The 19,828-nt window shown below is 53.7% G+C and overlaps 1 protein-coding gene and 1 long non-coding RNA gene across 4 annotated transcripts; one reads left to right on the forward strand and one right to left on the reverse strand.

Moving 5' to 3' along the window:
* Positions 1–9,648: 9,648 nt before the first annotated feature.
* LOC105297889 lies at positions 9,649–12,194 on the reverse strand. 3 transcript variants are annotated; one of them, XR_002782419.1, is made up of 4 exons: positions 11,978–12,194; positions 11,409–11,499; positions 10,330–10,511; positions 9,649–9,978 (listed from the first exon to the last, which is right to left on the reverse strand). It is a non-coding gene; the product is annotated as an uncharacterized LOC105297889 (long non-coding RNA). The 3 variants fall into 3 exon arrangements; XR_002782418.1 differs by lacking the exon at positions 11,978–12,194 and having other exon boundaries at positions 11,409–11,795; XR_896385.2 differs by lacking the exons at positions 11,409–11,499; positions 11,978–12,194 and adding an exon at positions 10,817–11,099.
* CDC42EP2 (CDC42 effector protein 2) lies at positions 11,170–18,076 on the forward strand. The gene is made up of 2 exons (XM_011368803.2): positions 11,170–11,314; positions 14,904–18,076. Exon 2 carries the CDS (start codon positions 15,257–15,259, stop codon positions 15,899–15,901), a length of 645 nt encoding a protein of 214 aa, XP_011367105.1. The 5' UTR covers positions 11,170–11,314; positions 14,904–15,256; the 3' UTR covers positions 15,902–18,076.
* Positions 18,077–19,828: the final 1,752 nt, after the last annotated feature.

A 19,828-nucleotide genomic window follows, 5' to 3' on the forward strand; every position in this document is an offset into this window, starting at 1 on the left:
CCTGTGTCCAGAGAAGGCAGAGTGTCTGTCACACTGGGTTTCTTTCTGGCCAGCCCCAGCCCCGATCCTCATAAGGCTGCTCTCGAGGTCCCCATGGCCTCTGTGCTGAGGTGTGCTGGGCCCGGGCCACAGAGCTGGGCTGCGGAGCCAGCAGCTGGACACATGCCCAGCCCTCACACATGTGCTGCGAACCCAGCCTGACCTCCCCCTGGAGTGGGCAGCCTCGCGGCGCTGTGCCCAAGCCGGTGCTGGCCCCACCAAACTGTGCGGTGCCCGCCCAGAGCCCAGAACATGTGGACAAGGCCAGGCCCTCCAGGGTCCCCCGCACAGCCCCGTGCCCAGGTATCCTGGCATCTGGGGAAAGGCTGGCCCTGGCTGAACACGGAGTGGGTTTCTGCGTGAGCTGGCAGGCTGTCCTGCCTCACGTGCCAAAGCCATGAAGAAGACCCCAGCTGCAGGCCCAAGGGGAGGGTGCAAGGGGGCAGCGGGTGCCGTCACCTGTGCCTTGAGTCAGAGATAAATAGGAAACCTGACAGTGTCCAGCCTTCGCCTCCCACCTCCAGCAGTGAGAGAGAATCGATGACACCTGACTGGACTCCGGTAAAATTGGTCTCCCTTTGAAAAGCAGATGCTGTAGCATTTTGTTTGTTTTATAGGCGCCTCCTCTGAAAAGAATTAGGGACAAGCCCAGCTTGGGGAAGCTGCTTTCTCTCCTCCCCAGGATCCCCCACATGTGAAGCACCCGGCCGTGGTCCAAAGGGCAATGTGACTTAACAGCCTCCGGATGTGGCATTTTTGGAGCCTGGCTCCTCTTCTACAACCTGATACGGTCACTCCTGTTCAAGAACGTCATTTATATTTCCACCAAGACCGATGTCAGCTCAAAACCCTCCCCTCCCTTCCTTGGGAAGCCCTTGCCTGGGAAGATTAACCAGCAGGCCCTCGGCCACGATAAACGGCTCCCAGCCTATCGCATGAGCCCATGTGTGGCTCTTGGCAGTTATTCCCATGTTGCTTCTGAAGAAGCCTCATGGGGAATGGTAAAGTCTCAGTCCCCACTTGGCAAAGTTCAGAGCCTGCCTCCCCTCAGCAGACTGGGGGCGGCGGGGCGGGGCGGGGCGGGGCTGCATCCTGCGGGGAGGCGTGTGCAGGCCAGGCTGGCTGTTGTGCGCAGCCTCCTGGGGCAGAGTGAAAGCTGGAGCTCAGCATGAATGGGAGCGAGAGCCGTTGCCTGGATACAAGTCGTGTGACTGTTGAAAATGATCTGGGAGGTCCAGAGCAGGCTTTCAAAACTCAGAAAGAAAGCAGAGTGTGAAGCCAAAAGAGCAGACAGGTCTGGCAGAGGCGCGCCTCTCTGCCACCAGATGGTTCTCTTGCTCCTGTCAGGAAGTCGATACCCATCAGCCGTCAGCTGACTGTTCCCAGGCCCCTCTTCAGCTGAGTCACCAGTTTCCTGAGCGTCATTCCTCTTGCTCATGGAGACTCTTGCTCCCACCTGTGCTGGGGCACTCAATCTCTGGCTGAAGTTGGGAGGGGGCACTGGGGATGGAGGGTTTAGGAAGCCAGGAACACGGGCTGGGCCAGGATTCCTGGGCCCCACCTGCTTCAGAAGCCCTTTCGATAGAATCTCCCTGGTCCTGTTTGTGCCCTGTGCCCTTGAGACAGGAGCCCAAGGTTGAAGCTCTTAACCAAAGTTCACCTTCCCCACCTCAGAGGCCCAGCCCCGCCCCAGCCCTGCCCTTTGTCTCTTCCTCACTCTGGGGAGGAGCCTGAGGCTGCCCTCCCTTAACCCCTGCGTAGCTGCCTTTTAGGATTCAGGCTCTGTCTAGAAAGGTCACGGGAGAGCTGCTGAGGGAAACAAAAGCCCCTCATAGTTCCCTTGCGTGGGAACCCAAGTGGATGCCAAGAACGGGGACGGAGGATTGGGGCGGTGGGGGACACGGGGGTGACGGCCAGGGCGGGGCCATGACTGTCCCCTGGGCCTTCCATCTTGCTCTCCTTCTGCAGCCACTTCGGGCTTGGTGTTTCCTTTCCCAGCCTGGGCAGTTTGGGTTGAGTTGTCACTTTATTTGGCACACGTTTCCTTTCCCCTGAGCCACCTGAGAGCCAGGCCTGGGTGGACACGCGTGGCCTCTCCAGACTATGAACCCTCTGACTAGACATGAAAGGCCTTGACTGACTGAGGTGGTTAGATTTTTTTTTAACGTTTTAAAAATTGATAATTGAGATATAACAATAATATAAACTTCACCATTTTAATGTGTACGGCCCAGAGCTTTTTAATACATTCACAATATTGTGCACACATCAGCACTATCTAATTCCAAGATATTTTCATCACCCTAAAAAGAAACCCCATACCCATCTGCAGTCACTCTCCATTTCCTCACTCCCACTCCCTGAGGACCACCAACCTACTTTCTGTCTCTGTGGATTTGCCTATTCTGGGCATATCACAAACACGGAATCATACAACGCGTGCTCTTTTGCATGTGGCTTCTATCACTTAGCATCGTGTTTCCAAGGTTCCTCCATGTTGTAGCACGTGTTAGTGCTCCGATCCTTTTTGTGGCTGAGTAATATTCCATTGTACAGATATACCATACTTTATTCATTCATTTATCAGAGGGTGGACGTTGGGGTTGTTTCCACTTTTTGACTATCGTGAGTAATGCTGCTATGAACACCTGCTCAAGCTTTTGCATGAGCATGTTTTCACTCTCAAGTGTTTGTATACCTAGGAATGATAGATGGGGCTTCAGATTTATGAAGGAAGGGAATGCAAGGGATGGTGGGGAGAGAGGAAAGGAGAAGAGGGAGGAGGAGGGAAGGACAGAGGGAGAGAGGGAGGGAAAGAATGACAGGCCTGGACGGTGCTTAGAGCCAGACTGAGGAGTCCAGAATGCCCTGCGAAGGCGTTTGAACTTGATCTATACACCCCAGCGAATCTCTGAAGACTTCTGAGTAGTGGAGGGGCAGTAGCCAACCAGCACCCTAGGAAAGGACTGGCGCAGAACTGGGAGGAACTGGGGGGCCAGCTAAGGAGAGGGGAGACCAGAGGCGAAGCTGACACTCCTGGCCTCGCTGTCCGGAGGTCACCAAGGTGGCCATCCCTGAGGCGGGATTCAGTTGGCTGTGCTCTGGTGTTTGGGCCTCTCTGACACCCTGGCCTTTGGCATTTTAGGTTTTCTACCCCTGAATGGCCACTCTTATCTCTGCTCCCTCTGGGGCTGTCCTGGAAATGCCAGGGCCCCAGGGGCCTAGGGGCTGGCCTGCTTTTGGAGCCACGTGGGCCGGGGCCAGATCCAGTTCCCCGACCCAGATCCACCCCCCTCCTCAGGCTCCAGACTCCTCCCTGCCCAGAGCCTGCCTGACAGCTGAGCCCTGCAGCTGCCCCGGCCCAGGGGCCTCTCAGAGGTTTCAGGGACAGCTGCTTCCCTGTGACCCTGCTGACCCCTGATCCCTGCTCGCTGCTCTCTGAGAGCCCAGGAGTCTGACCATCGGAGGCAGTGGTGGGCCCACGAAGCAGGTAGCAGCAGGAGGAGCACTGGGCCAGGGCCTAGAGGCACGGCCAGTCCTGATTCCGGAGGGCTGTCCCCAGGGCCCACTTTCCCCCTGAGGACCCAAGTCCCCTTCAGATGTTCTGCCCCTTAGAATATTTCTGGTGACAGTGGTTCACCTCTGGGGATGGGTGTCAAAGGGCTAGGGGTCAGGAGCCGGAGGGCTCAGAGAGTTCTTTGTCACATCCACTCCCACATCATGTTTGAAATCTTCTGCTGGATTTACTCTAGAAGAAAGAAAAAACATATATGTATACACACACACACACACACACACACACACACACCACCACCACCACCACCACCACCACCACCACCACCCACCACGCACCCCGCTCCTCAGTGCTCTACATCCTGTCGCGTTTGTAATGTCCTCCCTGGGAGTCGGTCTCACAAAAGCTGCTGTTTGTGCCTCACAGCGATGTCTCTTGAGTCCAGGCTCTTCGACTTCCTGAACTCTTGTCTCCCACAGCCCCCTTTTCGCTATCCCCAGCATCCTGCCGTCTATTCATTACTTCATCGCGTCTCTACTATCAGGCACGCCCTCTAGGGCAGTGGTGGTTACGGTCCAGTGGTTACGGGGTGGACATGAGTCAAATGATGATGGCACAGAGAGGACAGTGATCCAGAGTTTCTCCAAAGATATGACGAGGGCACTTGATATCTACCGGGGGTCTGGAAGGCTTTCCTGAGTGCAGCATAGTGAGCTGAGAACCGCAGGATGCGCAGGAAGTGACCGGGTGAGGTGAAGGGAAGAACACGTGGAAGGAGCCTGCCTCGGGGGTCTGGGCATGGCCGAAGGGCCAATAGGCCCATGTTCGGTGTTCGGAACAGAGGGAGATTGAGGCTGGAGAGGCCAGCAGGGGCCCTGCCCAGGGTTTGTGGCACTGAAGCATGTTAAGCGGGGGCATGTGGCCATCAGATGGGCGATTTGCATCAATCACGATGTGAGGTAGAGAAAGTGGGGATGGCACATCGTCTTCACCCCAAGAATCCTCCATCTCCATTAATGGCCCCACTATTCTCCCTGTCCTCCCCTGCCCCTCCCTGGGAGTCACCCAAGCTATCACCCTGGGGTGAGCCTGACCCCCACTTCCCCTCCCTCCATGGCCCTGGTCTGTCACCAGATTTCAATCTTTTGACCTCATTACCTCCAACTCTGGCTTTTACCCCACAGCTCAGAGTCAAGTTTTGTTTCTCCCCTGAACCAACTGTTCTCAAAGTGTCCCCCGCCTCCCTCCAGGTCGCCTTCTCCGAAGCCAACTTTCTAAGTGCAATTCTGCAGCCATGTCATGGAAAAGGAAATTCAAACGGCCCCGAAGCCTCTGAAAAGACGGTCGAACTCACCCCTAGCGAGAGAAACACAAACTAAAACTACACCGAGGTTCCTTTGGCCGCGTTTAGTGTTTACCTTTCAGACAGACACAAATCAAAAAGAGTAAGGAGAACCAAGTCCCGTGGTCTGTGCGGGGGACCTGGTACCTGGCATATTCCCTGAGAAAAACAAGCCGACAGAGCTGACCAAATGACAACTGCACGTGCCCTTTGATCCCCCAAGTCCCTAGGAACTTATTTCAAAGCTGTGCTCTCGTGCACAAGATGACCGACTCCCTGTGGTGTAGCTTGTCATAGGAAAGGCCTGGGAACAACACAAACGGTCATCAGCTGAGACCGACTTACATGCATTATGCTGCGCTGGAATACTATGCTGCCGTCAAAAAGAGAAACCCAGGATACACACTGTGTGCTGATATGGAGTGGCTGTAAGTACAATGTCAACTGAAAAAATATAATGTTAACTGAAAAAAGCAAGGCACAATACGTGTGAATAGCAGAGGCTCAATGAAATGTGGTTTACTGTGGCCCCACAAAGCCACCCTACTCCCCCTGACAATGGGGCCTGCCCTCCCTCCATCCCTACCAGGGCCTGCTGTACTTTGGGGTTCTACTTGTCTAAACATTGCCATTCATTGCCATTCGTGTGAAAAAGATGGGAGGGGTTTTGCTTGCACACGTAAAGACTATCTCTAGAAGTGTTTACAAGAAACTGATACAACGCTGGTTGTCTATAAGAAGGAAAATTGGTGCCTGGGGAACAAAGATAAGAGAAAGACTTTTTACCTCTTATGACTTTTAAATGTTGAGAGGCATGAAATCTTTATCATGTCAAACAAGTATTTAAATGAAAAAAATATAATTCCAATCATGTCGTGCCTCTGTCAGGATCTTGGACTCCCTTCCCATGGCAGTCAGCGGCCGTTGTGAGCTATCGCCTGCCTTTAATCATTCTTTAATGGTCAAGAGTCTCAGTGGCAAGTGACAGAAACTCAATTCCAACTGCATTAGACGAAAATCGTAATTCGTTCGTCTGTATAATGGATGTCTGCTTCAGGCATGGCGGGATCCAACGGTATAAGTAATGCCATTGAGGTTCGTTTTCTCGGCTCTGCTTTTCTCTGTGCTGGCTTTATTCTCAGAAATGATCTTCCCTCAGGGTGGCAGAGCTGGTCGGTCACCAGCAGTCCTTGGTTTGCATCTTGGCACTTGTAATTCTAAAAGTCCAGGCAAGTCCCCAAGCTGAAGCTCGTAGGTGTCACATGCTCATTCCTGAACTATTCCTATGCCTCAAATTGGCTCGGCCTAGACCTCAGACCCATTTTTAGAGAGCGAGGGTGGGCTCAGTCACAGTGGAGACTCTGGAAGATTGACGGGCAGCCACCAGAATAAGACAGAGGGATGATGGGCAAAGAAAACAGTGCTTTCTCCGCCCACTATGCCATTGTCCACTGGTCATCGCGTTACCTGATCACGTCATGTATCTACCTTTACTCCTCCTGGCCTTTGCCTCTGCCTCTGCCTCTGCCTGCTCTCCCTGGAATATTCTTCCCTTTGTCTACCTGGCAAACTCCTACTCATCCATTAATACTCTGCTGAAATATCATCTCCTCCTTGAAGCCTTCCCAACTCTCCCGTTTCCCCATCTCTAACAGAACAAATCCTTCTCACTGCTGTTCTTTTTGGCTTTTCATTCAATTCGTAGTCACAGACTGAGCCTCATGCATGCTGGCCCGGGCTAGATAGAGGTGAGCCAAGGCCGGCCTCTGTCCTCAAGGACTTCCATTATGGCACAAAACATAACGTTTTAGACCTAGTTATTTGTTTTACTCGGAGCTCTTTGTTCTCTGAGAGCTGGGGCCCCAGCCTTGGCCATTTGTGTCTTCTCCTGTCCAGCACAACCCTGGACACAAGCTTGACGCAAATATGAGTTTTCAAAACGAATCATGATTAGGTAGGTGCCTTGAAGGGGTAGGGTGTTGACTCTGTTGACTCTGTTTCCCGGGCCAAAGGACGACAAGGCAGCTTGGGCACTCCCAGGGGCTTCTGGGAGGATGTGCATGGGCCGGTCCCTGCTAGGACAGGGCTGTCGCCACTCTGGAAACCCCCACGGCCTTGGGCCAGGAGACAAACCCCAGACCCAAAGGAAAGTCCCCCAGCAAGGCCTTGCCACCCAACTCCCAAGGAGGGCTCTAAGGCAGAAGCTGGGGTAGTTCCAAGGGGACGCTGGACTCGAAGCCCTGCCTCTGCCGGGTCAGAGTTCTCTGAAGGGGGATGAAGAGCGAGGAGGGCAGGGCTAGACTTGGCCAGTGCCCAGGGGAGGAAGGAAACAAGAAACAATTAAGGAAAAATCCTGGGGTTGGCTCAGGCCACAGAGCCCCGCAGGCCGAGCTCAGGCTGGGATGGAGGAGGCTTCCTGGGGGGTGGGAGGGGGTGGAGCTGAGGCTCCTCGAGGGACCTTGTCTCCTCTCACTGCTCTTAAATTTTCTCAAAATTATCACCGCCCTTCCCTTGTGACCCTCTGCTCCCAGACCTGCCCCGGGATTCCTGGTTCTCATAATCTCACCTGCCTCCCAGGGACCCAAGTGCCTGGGTAGGTGGGACCGTGGAGAGCTGGCTCCAGCCTGGTCCTTCCTGCAGTTCCCTTCATCCTCCCAAGCTGACCTCAGAGGAGTCCCCAGGAGGAGGGGGCTTCCGACTCTCTCCCCCTGGGCCCATGAGGGCTGGGCCTGCCAGCGGGATGATTTCCAGGAAGAAGAGGCTGGGAGGGGAAGGAAGGGCTGAGTCAGTCCCCGTGTGGTGATTACAGGGCCCCGTGGGGGGAAGCAGCCGTGAAGTTGGAGAGGAACAGACTCGACCCATCCTAGAGCCAGGAAGAGGCTCCAGGCTGAGAAGAAGGAAGTCGAATACCCGTTCACGGTTTTTCTCCATCTCAGCCTTCCTTGCTTCTAATCCCTCCCAAATGTCCTTTGGGGTCCTGCCCCCTCAGCCACCAGGGAGTCTGAAAACCCTTCCAGCAAGAACAGCCCATGTCCTGGCTGAGGCATCAGACCCTGGACATGGGGTGCAGGCTGCAGGGGGAGGCAGTGGGTGGGGCGATGGCCTGAGTGTCTGTTGGGTCAGAAATGCTGGACGTGCCAGCTGTCTCATGGCTCAGAAGCTCAGCCTCCCCACCCACACTCAGGCCCTTAAACACAGACTGAAGAGTTGCAAAAAAAAAGCCAATTTTAGTAAATTAAATCCTGTTTTATAAATCCTCATTAATTGCAGGGTTCCCACGGCAGCTGAGTGTGTGTACACAAAGTCCTGCCCATTCAGCAGATCTAGGAGGAGCTGGCAGCAGGCTCCCCAGGGCTTCTTCAGGCCCCAGCCAAGTGACATAACATCATTTGTGAATGGGGAGAGTGAACCACCTACCTGAGTGCTTGTAAAGCACAGAACCCTCCCTCAGGCACGTGTCACACTTTGGATGTGGGCTTCATGGGGACGATGGCAAGAGTATACTAAGCAGCATGAGGAGCCAGCATTTGGTAGAAACTTGTCACATCCAGGTGGGCTTAAAACAGTTCCCAGAGTGCAGATGGCGGTTCCTCTGGCTTTGGGCCCTGGTCGGAAGCCCTGGCTTGGAAGCCAGGCTGGACAGATCTCTGGTGGCTGAGCAGGGGGAACGGGGCTTGGGCAAGGCTGGTGGGGCCAAATTGGCTGCTCTCTACCCGTTCCTGGTACTGCCCAATAGCCCTCCCAGAACCTTTCTAAAGAGCGCTGGAGCTGGTTCCCAGGATTCTGTGGCCTTGGGTGAGCACCTTTGTTGCTCCAAGCTTCCACCCCTGCAACTTTCTGACTTGTCACCAGCTCTAAATGGAGCACCTGATGCTTGCAGACCCCCACCCCGCAGTGGAACGCTCTCAGCAGATGGGTGGGGGCAGGGGCTGCACCTCAGCAACATTCCTGCAGGTTCAAGGGGCTTCATCATTAGAGTCATTCGAGGTCAGGTGGCAAGGCCAGCCCACCATCCCCCAAAGCTCCTATTATATCATGTCCATGAAATTGTTGCCTGCTAAGCCTATGTGTTCCCATCAACAAGACACATGTAATTCCCTTATCTGGTTTGGGACTCGCTTAACTCCAATTTTACAGGCAAGGTGGTTCAGAAAGGAACTGTCTTTTACCTGTGGACAAGTCAGCAGCAGAGCCGTCTCAGAACCTGGGCCCATGGCTCAGAGGCAACGCTCAGGGCTTGGCAGGGCTGTTCTGCCTCTCTCAGGACTCTGCTGTGGGATGGAGGGGAAAGCAGAGGTGACAATGGCTGCGTGAGCATCCTGATGAGGGGTGGAGGGCCCGGAGCCTACATATCTTGACATTTTCAGGCCAAGCGGATCACCGTTAGCGCCCTGAGCTTCAGTATCCATCTCTGTAAAGGGGGATAGTGATGCTGGCCCTGCCCACCTCGCTAGGCTCTGGAGGACAGGAAGCACTTGGTAAGGGGCACAGGCAGGCCTAGGCAGGTGGGTGCTTGGCAGAGCTTGGGTGGCACAGGGCGGGAGAGGTATAACTTTCACCCACTCACATCAGAACTTGGCCCACGTACTCCCTTCCTCGACTGTCTAGGCTAGTTTTCCTCTGAGCCACCAGGCCAGTCCATTTGACTGATGCTTCCTGAGGAGCTGCGGGAGGGGCTGGGAAGGTTCAAGTTTAAAACCTGAAATTCCCTGATTGGTTTTCTATTGCTGCTGTAAGAAATTACCATGAATTTGGAGGCTTAAAACAACACAAATTTATTAAGGTGCAATTCTGTAGGTTAGAAGTCCAATGTGGGTTCCACTGGGCTAAGATCGAGGTGTCAGCAAGGCCTTGCTCCTCTGGAAGCCCCGGGGGAGAATATGTTCTTGTCTCTTCCAGCTTCTAGAGGCCACTCACATTCCTTTGTTTGTGGCCCTGTCCTCCATCTTCAAAGGAGCGTTTCTCTGGCCCATCTTCCATCCACACAGCTCTTTCTCTGACTTTTCTCTTCTGTCTCCCTCTTCCCCTTTTAAGAACTCTTGATATTACATGGGACCCACCTAGATAATTCAGGGTAATCTCCCTATTTTAAAGTCAGTTGATTAGCCAGCGTAATTTCATCAGCAACCTTAATTATTCTTTTACATGTAACAAAACATATTCACAGGTCCCAGAGAGCAGGCGGACATCTTTAGGGGAGGCCATCGCTCTGCCTATCCCTTTTCCCTTCTCCCCATCCCTCTCTCCCTCCTGACTTGGCTGACCTCACCCCTACTTCCAGCATCTTTCTTCTTCAGGATGTTTTCCTGATCTTTCCTCCCTAAGAGTCTCTCCCATATTTATAGAATGGACGCTTTTACCATCCTGGCGACACTGTACTGTCACAGCTATCACCCTCCAGAAAGTAAGGTCCCCTCACCCCATTATTACATACCTTTCTTTTGCCCCACTCTTCTTAGCACTGACCATCGGGAAGGGTATCACTATGTACTCGAGGACTTGGGTTTCCTCCATCTCCTTTCATTGGACGGGAGGTCCTGATCCAGAGGGGGCCGAATACCCAGCAACAAGAACAACGCCTGGCACCTCGTAGACGCTCAAGTATCTGATGAATAGCTAAGTGGAGCAAGGGCACAGTTCCTTTCAGTCTATCTCCAGTGCCCCATTTAGGGCCTGACCTTCAATAAATTTTTCTAGTACTGTATGAATGAATGAATGAATGAATGAATGAATGAATGAACGAACGAACGAACCCACTGTTGGAACAAAACTAAGTATGGATCCCACCGCCGCCCCGGAAGCCACCTAGCGTTATGGCAAATACCAGTGTGCCCAGGCCATTCCGCCTGCACACCCTCAATGCCCCCTTTTCTCAGGGGTGATAAACTCCTGGAAGCTCTCGAAAGTTTGCAGTATTTTACCGTAGGCGCTTTCAAGTCCTCATTCATTCCTTTAGTTGTCACTGAATGCACTTGTGCAGGCGCCTCCCAGACCCAGCCCTGCAGGTCCGAGGACTCTCTCTGAATAGTGAGGAATTCGCTCTAAGGCTGCCGCTCCTTCGGTCCTACTAGAACCGAGAGTCTGGGCTCCGACAGGCACAGCTGGAGCTCACAGAGTCCAACCTAGGCACCCGACGCCCTCTGGCCGGCAACCATACGAGCCTAGACTGGACACAGGAGCGGGTAGGGCCCCGGCGCTGAGCCGCGGAAGGCGGAACCCAGGCGGGGCCTCGAGTGGGGCGGGAGTGTGGGCGGGACCTAGCTGGGACGGCCCGGGCATTGGCTCCGTGGGCCGGGGGCGGGGCTTCAAGGTCCAAGGTCTGCACAGTAAGTTCACAGCCGGATTCCGCTCCCATCGCCGGGCGGTTCTAGCTCCCGAGCTTTTGCCGCCCGCGGGTCGGCTGCCTGCGTATTTTTAAGGTGAGTTCGCGCCGGGGCTCTGCAGCCTGTCTGCGGCTCCGAGGCCCATCCCTGTGGCACCCCGTCCCAGCCTGTGCCCCGGCCCCTGTCTCACCTCCGCGCAGGTCCTTTCCCGGGAGCCTCGGGCTCTACGGTGTTTCCCGCCTGCGCCTGGGTCTCGGCAGCCACGCCCGCTCCACCTTCGCCTGCAGAGCGCCGTGCATCCCGAGCCCGAACTCCGGGTCCCGCCCTTCACCCTGCGCCCGAGCCCCACCCCACCCGCGGGATCCAAGACTGCCCTCCCGCCGACCTGCGTCCTCTCCCGGGCTGGGGGTCGTATTTTTAGCCGATGGCGAGGTGTCCTATCTTTAGCCATGGCCGCAAGCGTCCTGAAACGGATCCTGGCTGGGCTGGGCTGCGCTCAGGCAAAGGGCGGGGAGGGGTCGGCTCCGGAACCCTAGCTGGGGCTGAAGAGCAGGACCCGCGGGAGTCATGGGCGGGGGCCCGCACGCCTCAGCTCTGGCCCTGCGCCAAACGGACACACGGCCATCGCCCAGGCAGGGAAGCACTGGGGAGGCTCCTCCCAGAGCTTGGAGATTCTGGCAGGGTCCCCGATCTCCCCTTTACCCCATGATTTTCTGATTGTGAGACCAGAACCCCCCGAGAGAAGGAGATCCCGCAGACCGTCCGCCTCTGTTACGCGAACGTGCAGCTCCTTAGGGGTGCCTGCCTGGAGCCGGAGGCTCGCTGGAGACTCCGGTGCGCGCCCGGACTCCTCCGGGACGGGGCGATAGAGCGGGCGCGCGCGCCATCTAGCGGCCGCGGATCCGAGCGCCGCTCAGCACCGGAACCCTGGAGACTCCACGGCGGGCGAGGGGGAGTCTGCGCAGGCTGTGTCGGGTGGGCGGGAGAAGGTGGACGCCTGGGGCCAGGGGCCGTTGGTTTTTGGTCTCGTTGAGAGCGCTGTCCCCAGATCACAAAATGTTTGAGATCTACAGTTATTTGCTGAATGAAAGACAGGGCTGACAGTGACATTGATGTTCTCATCTGCACTATGTAGAGGTCTCTAGCAGCCCTCTGGTAATGGCTTTATTGTCAGCCCATTACGTGGATGGGGAAGGTGAGGCTCAGAGAGGAACGATGTCTCTCTCAAGATCAGAGTGAGTCTCAGGTGGAGATGGATTCAAGGTTAGTCTCCTGGTTTCAAGGTCAGGGGGCTGCTTTTTGAATACCCCTGGTAGAAAGTGGCCTAGTGTTGTGACAAGAGGCCCTCTGCCTCCCAAAAGTCATTTTCTCTGAAGGCCCAGAGCTGCTGGGTACCAGTGTCCACTCTTTCCTGTATCTAGCTGAGTGACTTCAACAAAGTTACTTAACCTCTCTGAGTTTCAGCTTCTGCCTCTGTAAAAGGCAGTGATGACACCCACCGTTCTGTGTCTGGGAAGCTGAGCAAGGGCAGCTGGAGCCTGGGGTCTTGCGGTTGCCAAATTTGAATTCTTGGGGCTTGATGATTGCAATTCCCAGCTCTCCCCTGGGTGGTTGACTCTGGCCCAGCCCTTCCTCGCTAGCCTCAGTTCTCCCCACATCTGGAATTGGGCGGTACATCTGGCTCTGAGACAGCTGTCAGGGACGCCCAATTTGTTGTGGAAACACTCAGCCTGTCTTGGCGCCCCTGTGTGATGGGAGGGGGGACCTGGCCCAGGCTTTGAGCACATCCTACTAGTCAGCCCCATTCTCCATGAGTGAAAAGGAAGGAAAAGGCACCCCAGGACTTCTCGCCTGCAAGGGGACAGATAGGATGTGTGTCAGCATGTCCCCCCAGCATGGTGGGCACAGGTAAATGTGTTAGATGAATGAATGAGGGGATTATAAGACCTCTAGGTGCCCACTTCCTCATCTGCCCTTCCCCCAGCTCCTTCAAGCTTAGCTGGATTCTGCCACCAGGGAGTCATTCCTTTGTTTCCTGTTAAGCTGCAGGTGCTCTGGGAGGGGCACGATGTCTGGTCTCTGTGGTTCAGCGTGACTGACCCCGGACTGACCCAGGGTGTCCGGTCCTGGGGTGGGGTTTCCTGAATGAGGGCCTGGGCTAGGGGAGTGAGAATTGGGATTCTGACACTCCTGCATCCTCCTTCTTCCTTCCTGCTCCCTCCTGCCAGCCCAGAGGCCTAGGACACAGGGCAATCGGAGAGGGCGAGCTCATTTGGGTACCCGCCGGGTAACCTTGGACACGTTTCTTTCTTTGCCTTTTGTGCTCTGATTCTACATCTGTATCCACATGTCGGGCCAATCCCCTGTGGGAACTGGAGGGAGTGCTTGCAAGGCTTCCTTTTTCTGTTAAACCAGTATGATGCCCCTCTAGAGGTGTTTATTTTTCCACATTAAAAATAGCTTTATTTTTTATTTCATAAATAATATGTGCACATAAATAATACACATGCTTATTATTAAGAACATGAGTTTATAAAAGTATGAATAAGAAAGACAAAGATCAGAAATACTACCACCGCAGGGGAACCACCATCAACATTTTGGCGACTATCGGTTTACAAATCATTTTATAGTGACAGGGCCAAATATTAATTTTTCTTGAGAACACCTTTCCTCCCACATCACTGACCCCACACCCCATCCCGGTCTAGGTAGCCCATATGACAACCTAGCGCTGGCCTTCCATGTTCTTCTCTGTTCTTATCCTGGATATAATCTTATGCAGACTTGTATAAGTAGGTTCACATACATGCATATACGGGGAGGGGAAGGAAACTGGTCGATTCTTTCGATAAATGGGATCTCATATACTACTTTTTTGCATTTTGCCTGCCTTCTTTTGCGATGCCTTATGGGAATTCCTCCAAAATGTCTTCAGCTCGTTTTAAAATGGGGATGGATAGGAGGGTGGTTGTGATAATTAAATGAGATGTGTTTGCAAAGAACTCAGCAAAATGCCACAGAGCAGAGCCCCTCCCCCCCAATATTTGTACCCCCCACTCCATCTTCCCCTTAGGCATTGGGTCAAGGAAGGGGACGGAAACTATATTAGGCTCAGCCCCTGCCCATAAGGAGGAGAAAAGGGAAACTCTGAGGTGACCTCACTTCCAGGTGGGATGTGAGTGGCCCGAACAGGAATGTCAGTCATTTGGCACTATCGACTGAACACCTACTCTGTGTCCAGCCTTGCGCCAAGCCCGGGTGGGTGAGATGGCGGTCAAAAGATCTCTATCCTCAGTCAATTGGGGAACTGAGACCAGTCTGTGAGACCCCAGGCAATTTGGCACTTGTCACGTCTTGGGGCACTGCTGATGTATAATAAGGGGTGAGTGCCAGGGCAACGGCGATAAGCAGGGCTGAGGTCCCAGGGCAAGAGACCAGAGCCAGGACTTTGTATGGGATTTCAGGCCTGTCACTCAGGTTCCTGGGCCTTGGTTTCCCCATTTGTAAGGGAGGGGCTTGGCGCTGGTGACCTAGGCCCTAAGATGCAGTGAGTCTGTACTGAGCCCAGGCTTCTTTCAGGGCCCTACTTGGTTTCCTAGGCCTGATGCAGAGGGCCCAGAAGTGAGACGGATGCCTCTGACTTCTGTCCTTCTGTCCCTGATGTGTACCCTTGATGTTTCAGCTCCTCAGCTCTGGACCGAGAAGATACTTGTGAAGACAAGACCAGGGAGCACGGCTGCCTACGAGACCCCCACCTTCCTCCTTCGGGAGTTTCCAGCCCTCTGGGAAGACAGCGATTTTTGTCATCTCAATCCTCTGACTTTGTTGATTATTCATCTCTCTTTTTCTAATTTCTTGGGCCAACTTCGGTCACGCCCCACACCCTACTCTTAGCCCTTTGGCAAGTTTTGGGTGTCCAAAAGCCACCTTCTGGGTGTTTCTGGTTGAGCGGTGAGGGGAGGCAGCAGGAGGCCACAGTCTCGGCGAGTGGACTGTCTCCAGCCCCGGCAGCCAGGCCTGGGTGGTGGGGTCACAATGTCCACCAAGGCGCCCATCTACCTGAAGCGTGGCAGCCGCAAGGGCAAGAAGGAGAAGCTTCGGGACCTGCTGTCCTCGGACATGATCAGTCCGCCGCTGGGAGACTTCCGCCACACCATTCACATTGGCAGCCGTGGTGGCAGTGACATGTTCGGTGACATCTCCTTCCTGCAGGGCAAGTTCCATCTCCTGCCAGGGACAACAGTCGAGGGACCTGAAGAGGACGGCACGTTTGACCTCCACTTCCAGTTTCCCCGCACTGCCACGCTGTGTGGGCGGGAGCTCCCCGAGGGGCCGTCCCCTCTGCTCAAGAATGCCGTCTCCCTGCCGGTCATCGGTGGGCCCCAGGCCCTCACCTTGCCCACAGCCCAGGCCCCACCGAAACCCCCTCGCCTGCACCTGGAGACCCCTCAGGCCTCCCCACAGCCTTCGCCACAGGAGGCAGGGAGTGTAGATATCTGGAGAACTCCAGAGACTGGCACAGCCCACAATGGGCTGACCCCTGAGTCAGAAGCCGAGGAGCCCTTTCTGTCCCACGCCAGCTCCCTGCTCTCCCTGCATGTGGACCTGGGGCCTTCCATCCTGGAAGACGTCCTCCGGATCATGGACCAGGACCTGGGCCACATGCAGATCCCCACATAGGACCCGAGGTGGGCCAGGCTGAGCGCCCGGGCTGGGGCGAATGCCAGAGGCAAAGGATCCCAAGGTCACCGTGTGGTCACTGGCCAGCGACTTCTCACTTTGGGCCTCTGTTTTCCTCCCTCCCACCGTCTCCTCGTGGGCAGAGTGCGCCTCTTTGCTTCCCCTGAAATCTATGAGGACACGTGCGGAACTCAGCCCAAAAGTCCCTGAGCGCCTCGAGCCACTTGGACCCTCACCGCCAACTGCCCCTCCTTCCCTCAGCACCCTTAGACGAAGGCTCTGCTAAAATGGATTCCCCTTTTCCCTCCCTGCTGCCTCAGCCCCCTCAGATGCCCTGATTAGGGTTGGGGGAAGAGGCAGGACACAGCCAGCCAGACCTTTGGTGTCATGTCCTAGACTGCGTATGGCATTGGTGATCAAATGTCCCTCTACCCCATCTCCTCCCACATGACCAGGAGTTCTGGTTGCAATAAAACTCGTTGCTGCTCATAGTTGTGATCCCCATACCCTTGTCCCCTTGTCCCTGAAGACGGGCCTGTCTCTGCGACCTGAGTTGACCCTGGGGGAGACCCCAGCCCCTGCCTTTTGGGAGAATGCACCTGATTCCGAGGGCCCAGGGCCGGGAGGGATCCGACAGTGCTGATCAGCAGACTCATCTCATCAGGGTTGTTTACTGAACGTCTACAGTGCAACTTAGCATGTTCCAGGTGCTGGGGACACCGGAAGCGATACCTGCTCCCCTGGAGCTTAAATTCTAGAGGGAGAAAGATTTTAAATCTGTAAGCAAGTATGACGATTTCCAACAGTGCTGAACACTATGAAGAAAATGACACAATCAGGAATGCCTGAGGCAGCAGTATGGGTGGTGTCAGGGTACTTTAGAGTGATCAGATGTGATTCCGAGCCAAATCGAGGTCTAACAGACATACGCACAGGCATGAGCAGAGGCACCGAGGCACCAGAGTGAATGAGAGAAGCCGCCGTGTGGTGAAAACAGCATTGACTTCTGAGTCTGACTTGCCCTGTGTGAGGCCGTTGCTTCGTTTCTGAAATGGAGTCAGCGATACCTGCCTCGTAGGGTTGTGGAGACGACGAGGGATAACGTTTGGTTACGGTGCGTGACGTAAAGGAACTGGGGGCTCAGGAAGACAGGACCGAAGCTGGAAAGCAGGTTGGAGTCAACAGTTGTGCTTGCGGGCTGAAGCTGAGGATGGGAGCTGCGGAAGGATTTGGAGCAGGAGAGACACGTGGTCAGGTCGCCACCCCGACCAAGCGGAAGTTGGACTAAAGACTTAAGAGGAGGACGCCTTTGCATGATGAGGACTGGATGGGGCGGGGACAGTGGGAACGAAGAGGAGGGGAAAGTGTAAGGTGGAGCCTGGTGTCTGGAGGCCGGTGCTGGCCTCAGTGGTCCTCTTCTTCCATTCTCAGCTGGTTCATTTCTACCCTTTTGACCCTACAAATCCCAGACCCCACCTGACCCCCAGCCTTTCCTGCCTCCAAGGAGAGATTTCTTACTAGAGGCAGAAGCAGAATTGGATCAGGAAACATTCTGCTTGGCCACACAGGTTTTTAGTTTTTGTTTTAGGTGATAAATTTATTGTGGTAAAATATATATAACATGAAATTTACCATTTTAACCATTTCTAAGTGTATGGTTCAGTGGCATTGAGTATATTCACACTATTCCGCAACCATCACCGCCGTCCATCTCTAGAACTTTTTTCATCTTCTCAAAGTGAAACGACATACTCATCAAGAAATAACTCCTCATTCTCCCTTCCCCTCAGCCTCCACGACCACTCTCTACTGTCTCTGAATTTGACTTCTCCAAAGACCTGATAAGAGTGGAATCACACACTATTTGTCTTTTCGTGACTGACTTATTTCACTTAGCATAATATCTTTAAGGTTCATCCACGCTGTTGCCTGTATTGCAATTTCCCTCTTTTTAAAGGCTGGGTAAGAGTCGGGGCAAAATAGTGGAGCACGTAAACGCTGTGCTTGTCTCTTCCAATGACCACGTTAAAATTATAACTAAATTATAGAACAATCAATCTGGAGAACCCTCTGAAGACTAGCTGAACAGAAATGCTATCACTAAGGATATAAGGAAGCAGCAGCCACGTCGAGGCTAGAAATGAAAAATAAATAAAGACTGAATAATATTCCATTGTCTGCATATATGCCACATTCTGTTTATCCATGCATCCGCTGAGACACCTGAGTTGCTTCTACCTTTTGGCTATTGTGAATAATGCTGCTGTAAATATGGGTGTTCAATATCTGTTTGGGTCCCTGCTTTCAATTCTGTTGAGTATATACACAGAATCGGAACTGCTGGATCATATTGTCATCCTGTGTTCATTGGGGAATCACCATCCTGATTTCCATAGCAGATGCACCATTGTACATTCCCACCAAACTTGCTGTTTTTAATCTGAACTTTTTGCCATTACTTAGTAAGGGGTTCACTATCTGTAGTGGAATCTGAACCCACGACTGTGAGACACCAAAGCCTATACTTAACTGCAGCCCCCTCCCCTCACAGGGGCTCAGCTTCAACTCGGATAAAGTGTGAAGGCAAAGGATGGGGAGCTGAAGGGACAACACCTCCTTGCCTGCAGGTTTCCCCTCAGCACTTGGGTGGCCTGTGTCTGTCTGCCTGGGAGGGGAAGACAAGAAAAAAAGGACATTTTCCTTAAAGCTTCACCCAGCAGAAAGGCAGCAGCTCACCCTGGACCTAAGTTGAAGCCAGAGTAGCCATGAAAGGGCCATTCTTACCTTGGGTCCCCTGGACCTGCTCCCCGCCACCCTGCATCTGGCACAAGTCCAAGGGCCCTGGGAAACCACTTGGGGCTGCCATGCCAGGTGGAGAAAGGGAACTAGAAGGGGCCCTGAAGCATCAGATTAGCTTAAGTCAGGATACTCGCTTCCGCCAAGGTAGCCAGTGTTCAGGCATCATGTCCTATAAATCCTACCAACGAAAAGGAATTCCCTAAAATAGGAAGAGAAGTTGTTGGACAGCCAAAAAAAAAAAAAAAAAAAATGTCCCTACAATTCACTCTCTTAGATACCCAACATTCCTGATGCCCTAATTCTAGTATTTGTTCTTAAAATGTTACACACACACACACACACACACACACATTTCCTCCCTGGCATGATGCACATATCCCTCTTTCTGTGACAGGACAGCCAGGTGCATGTCTCTGAAACCTGGAGCAAAATTCGATGAAAGAGGAAACGTTCACTGGTGTTATGGGGTTGACAGGCTGTTGAAGACAGAGTAGAGATCTCTAGTTCTGTTGAAATGGAGGTCTGGGGGATTTGGTTAGGGGCCATTTCAAACGAACTGGTAGGAACAAAATCCCTATTAAACTTGGCATTGAGACTTGTAAATAAGTCAACAGAGATAAGGAGTGTAAATAGAACATTTTCTATGAAAAGGTAGAAAGAAATGGGGTGATAATCAGAGGCAGACATGGGCTTAAATGCACGAGTTTGCATGATTCATCAGCGAAGGAGAAATGAATGTTACAGATGCGAGATGGATAGTTGCAGGAGGGAAGTTCTTCAGAACCTAAGTGGAAGGAACGACCTTAGACAGGAGCTAGGGACACGAGGTGGGTACCAGCGAAGTTGGTAGCTGAGTTTGGTGGCAGGAAGGTGAGGTAACTTTTATCAGACCTCAATATTTAAGCCAAAGATTTAAGCCCAGTCCTAGGTGTGAATTTTCCTCTCCCTAAAGCAGGCATATATGGTTGGCGGCCCAAGTGGACTGGGCACTACTCTTATCTTCCCAATCCCTCGCCCTGGGACTGAGAGCAAAGGGTTAATCACGAGGTTAAAGGTCGGCGAGGTAGCAGGGCGCGTGCGCTCCCTCTGGCCCATCTCTGGGGCGGCCGGTTTTCACCAACCTCTCGC

The sequence above is a fragment of the Pteropus vampyrus genome, unplaced genomic scaffold (genome assembly GCF_000151845.1).
Source record: "Pteropus vampyrus isolate Shadow unplaced genomic scaffold, Pvam_2.0 Scaffold144, whole genome shotgun sequence".
In the NCBI taxonomy this organism is placed as follows: domain Eukaryota; kingdom Metazoa; phylum Chordata; class Mammalia; order Chiroptera; family Pteropodidae; genus Pteropus; species Pteropus vampyrus.

Coding starts and splice junctions, on each gene's coding strand:
- CDC42EP2 (XM_011368803.2), top strand. CDS start 15,257: ATGTCCACCAAGGCGCCCATCTACCTGAAGCGTGGCAGCCGCAAGGGC.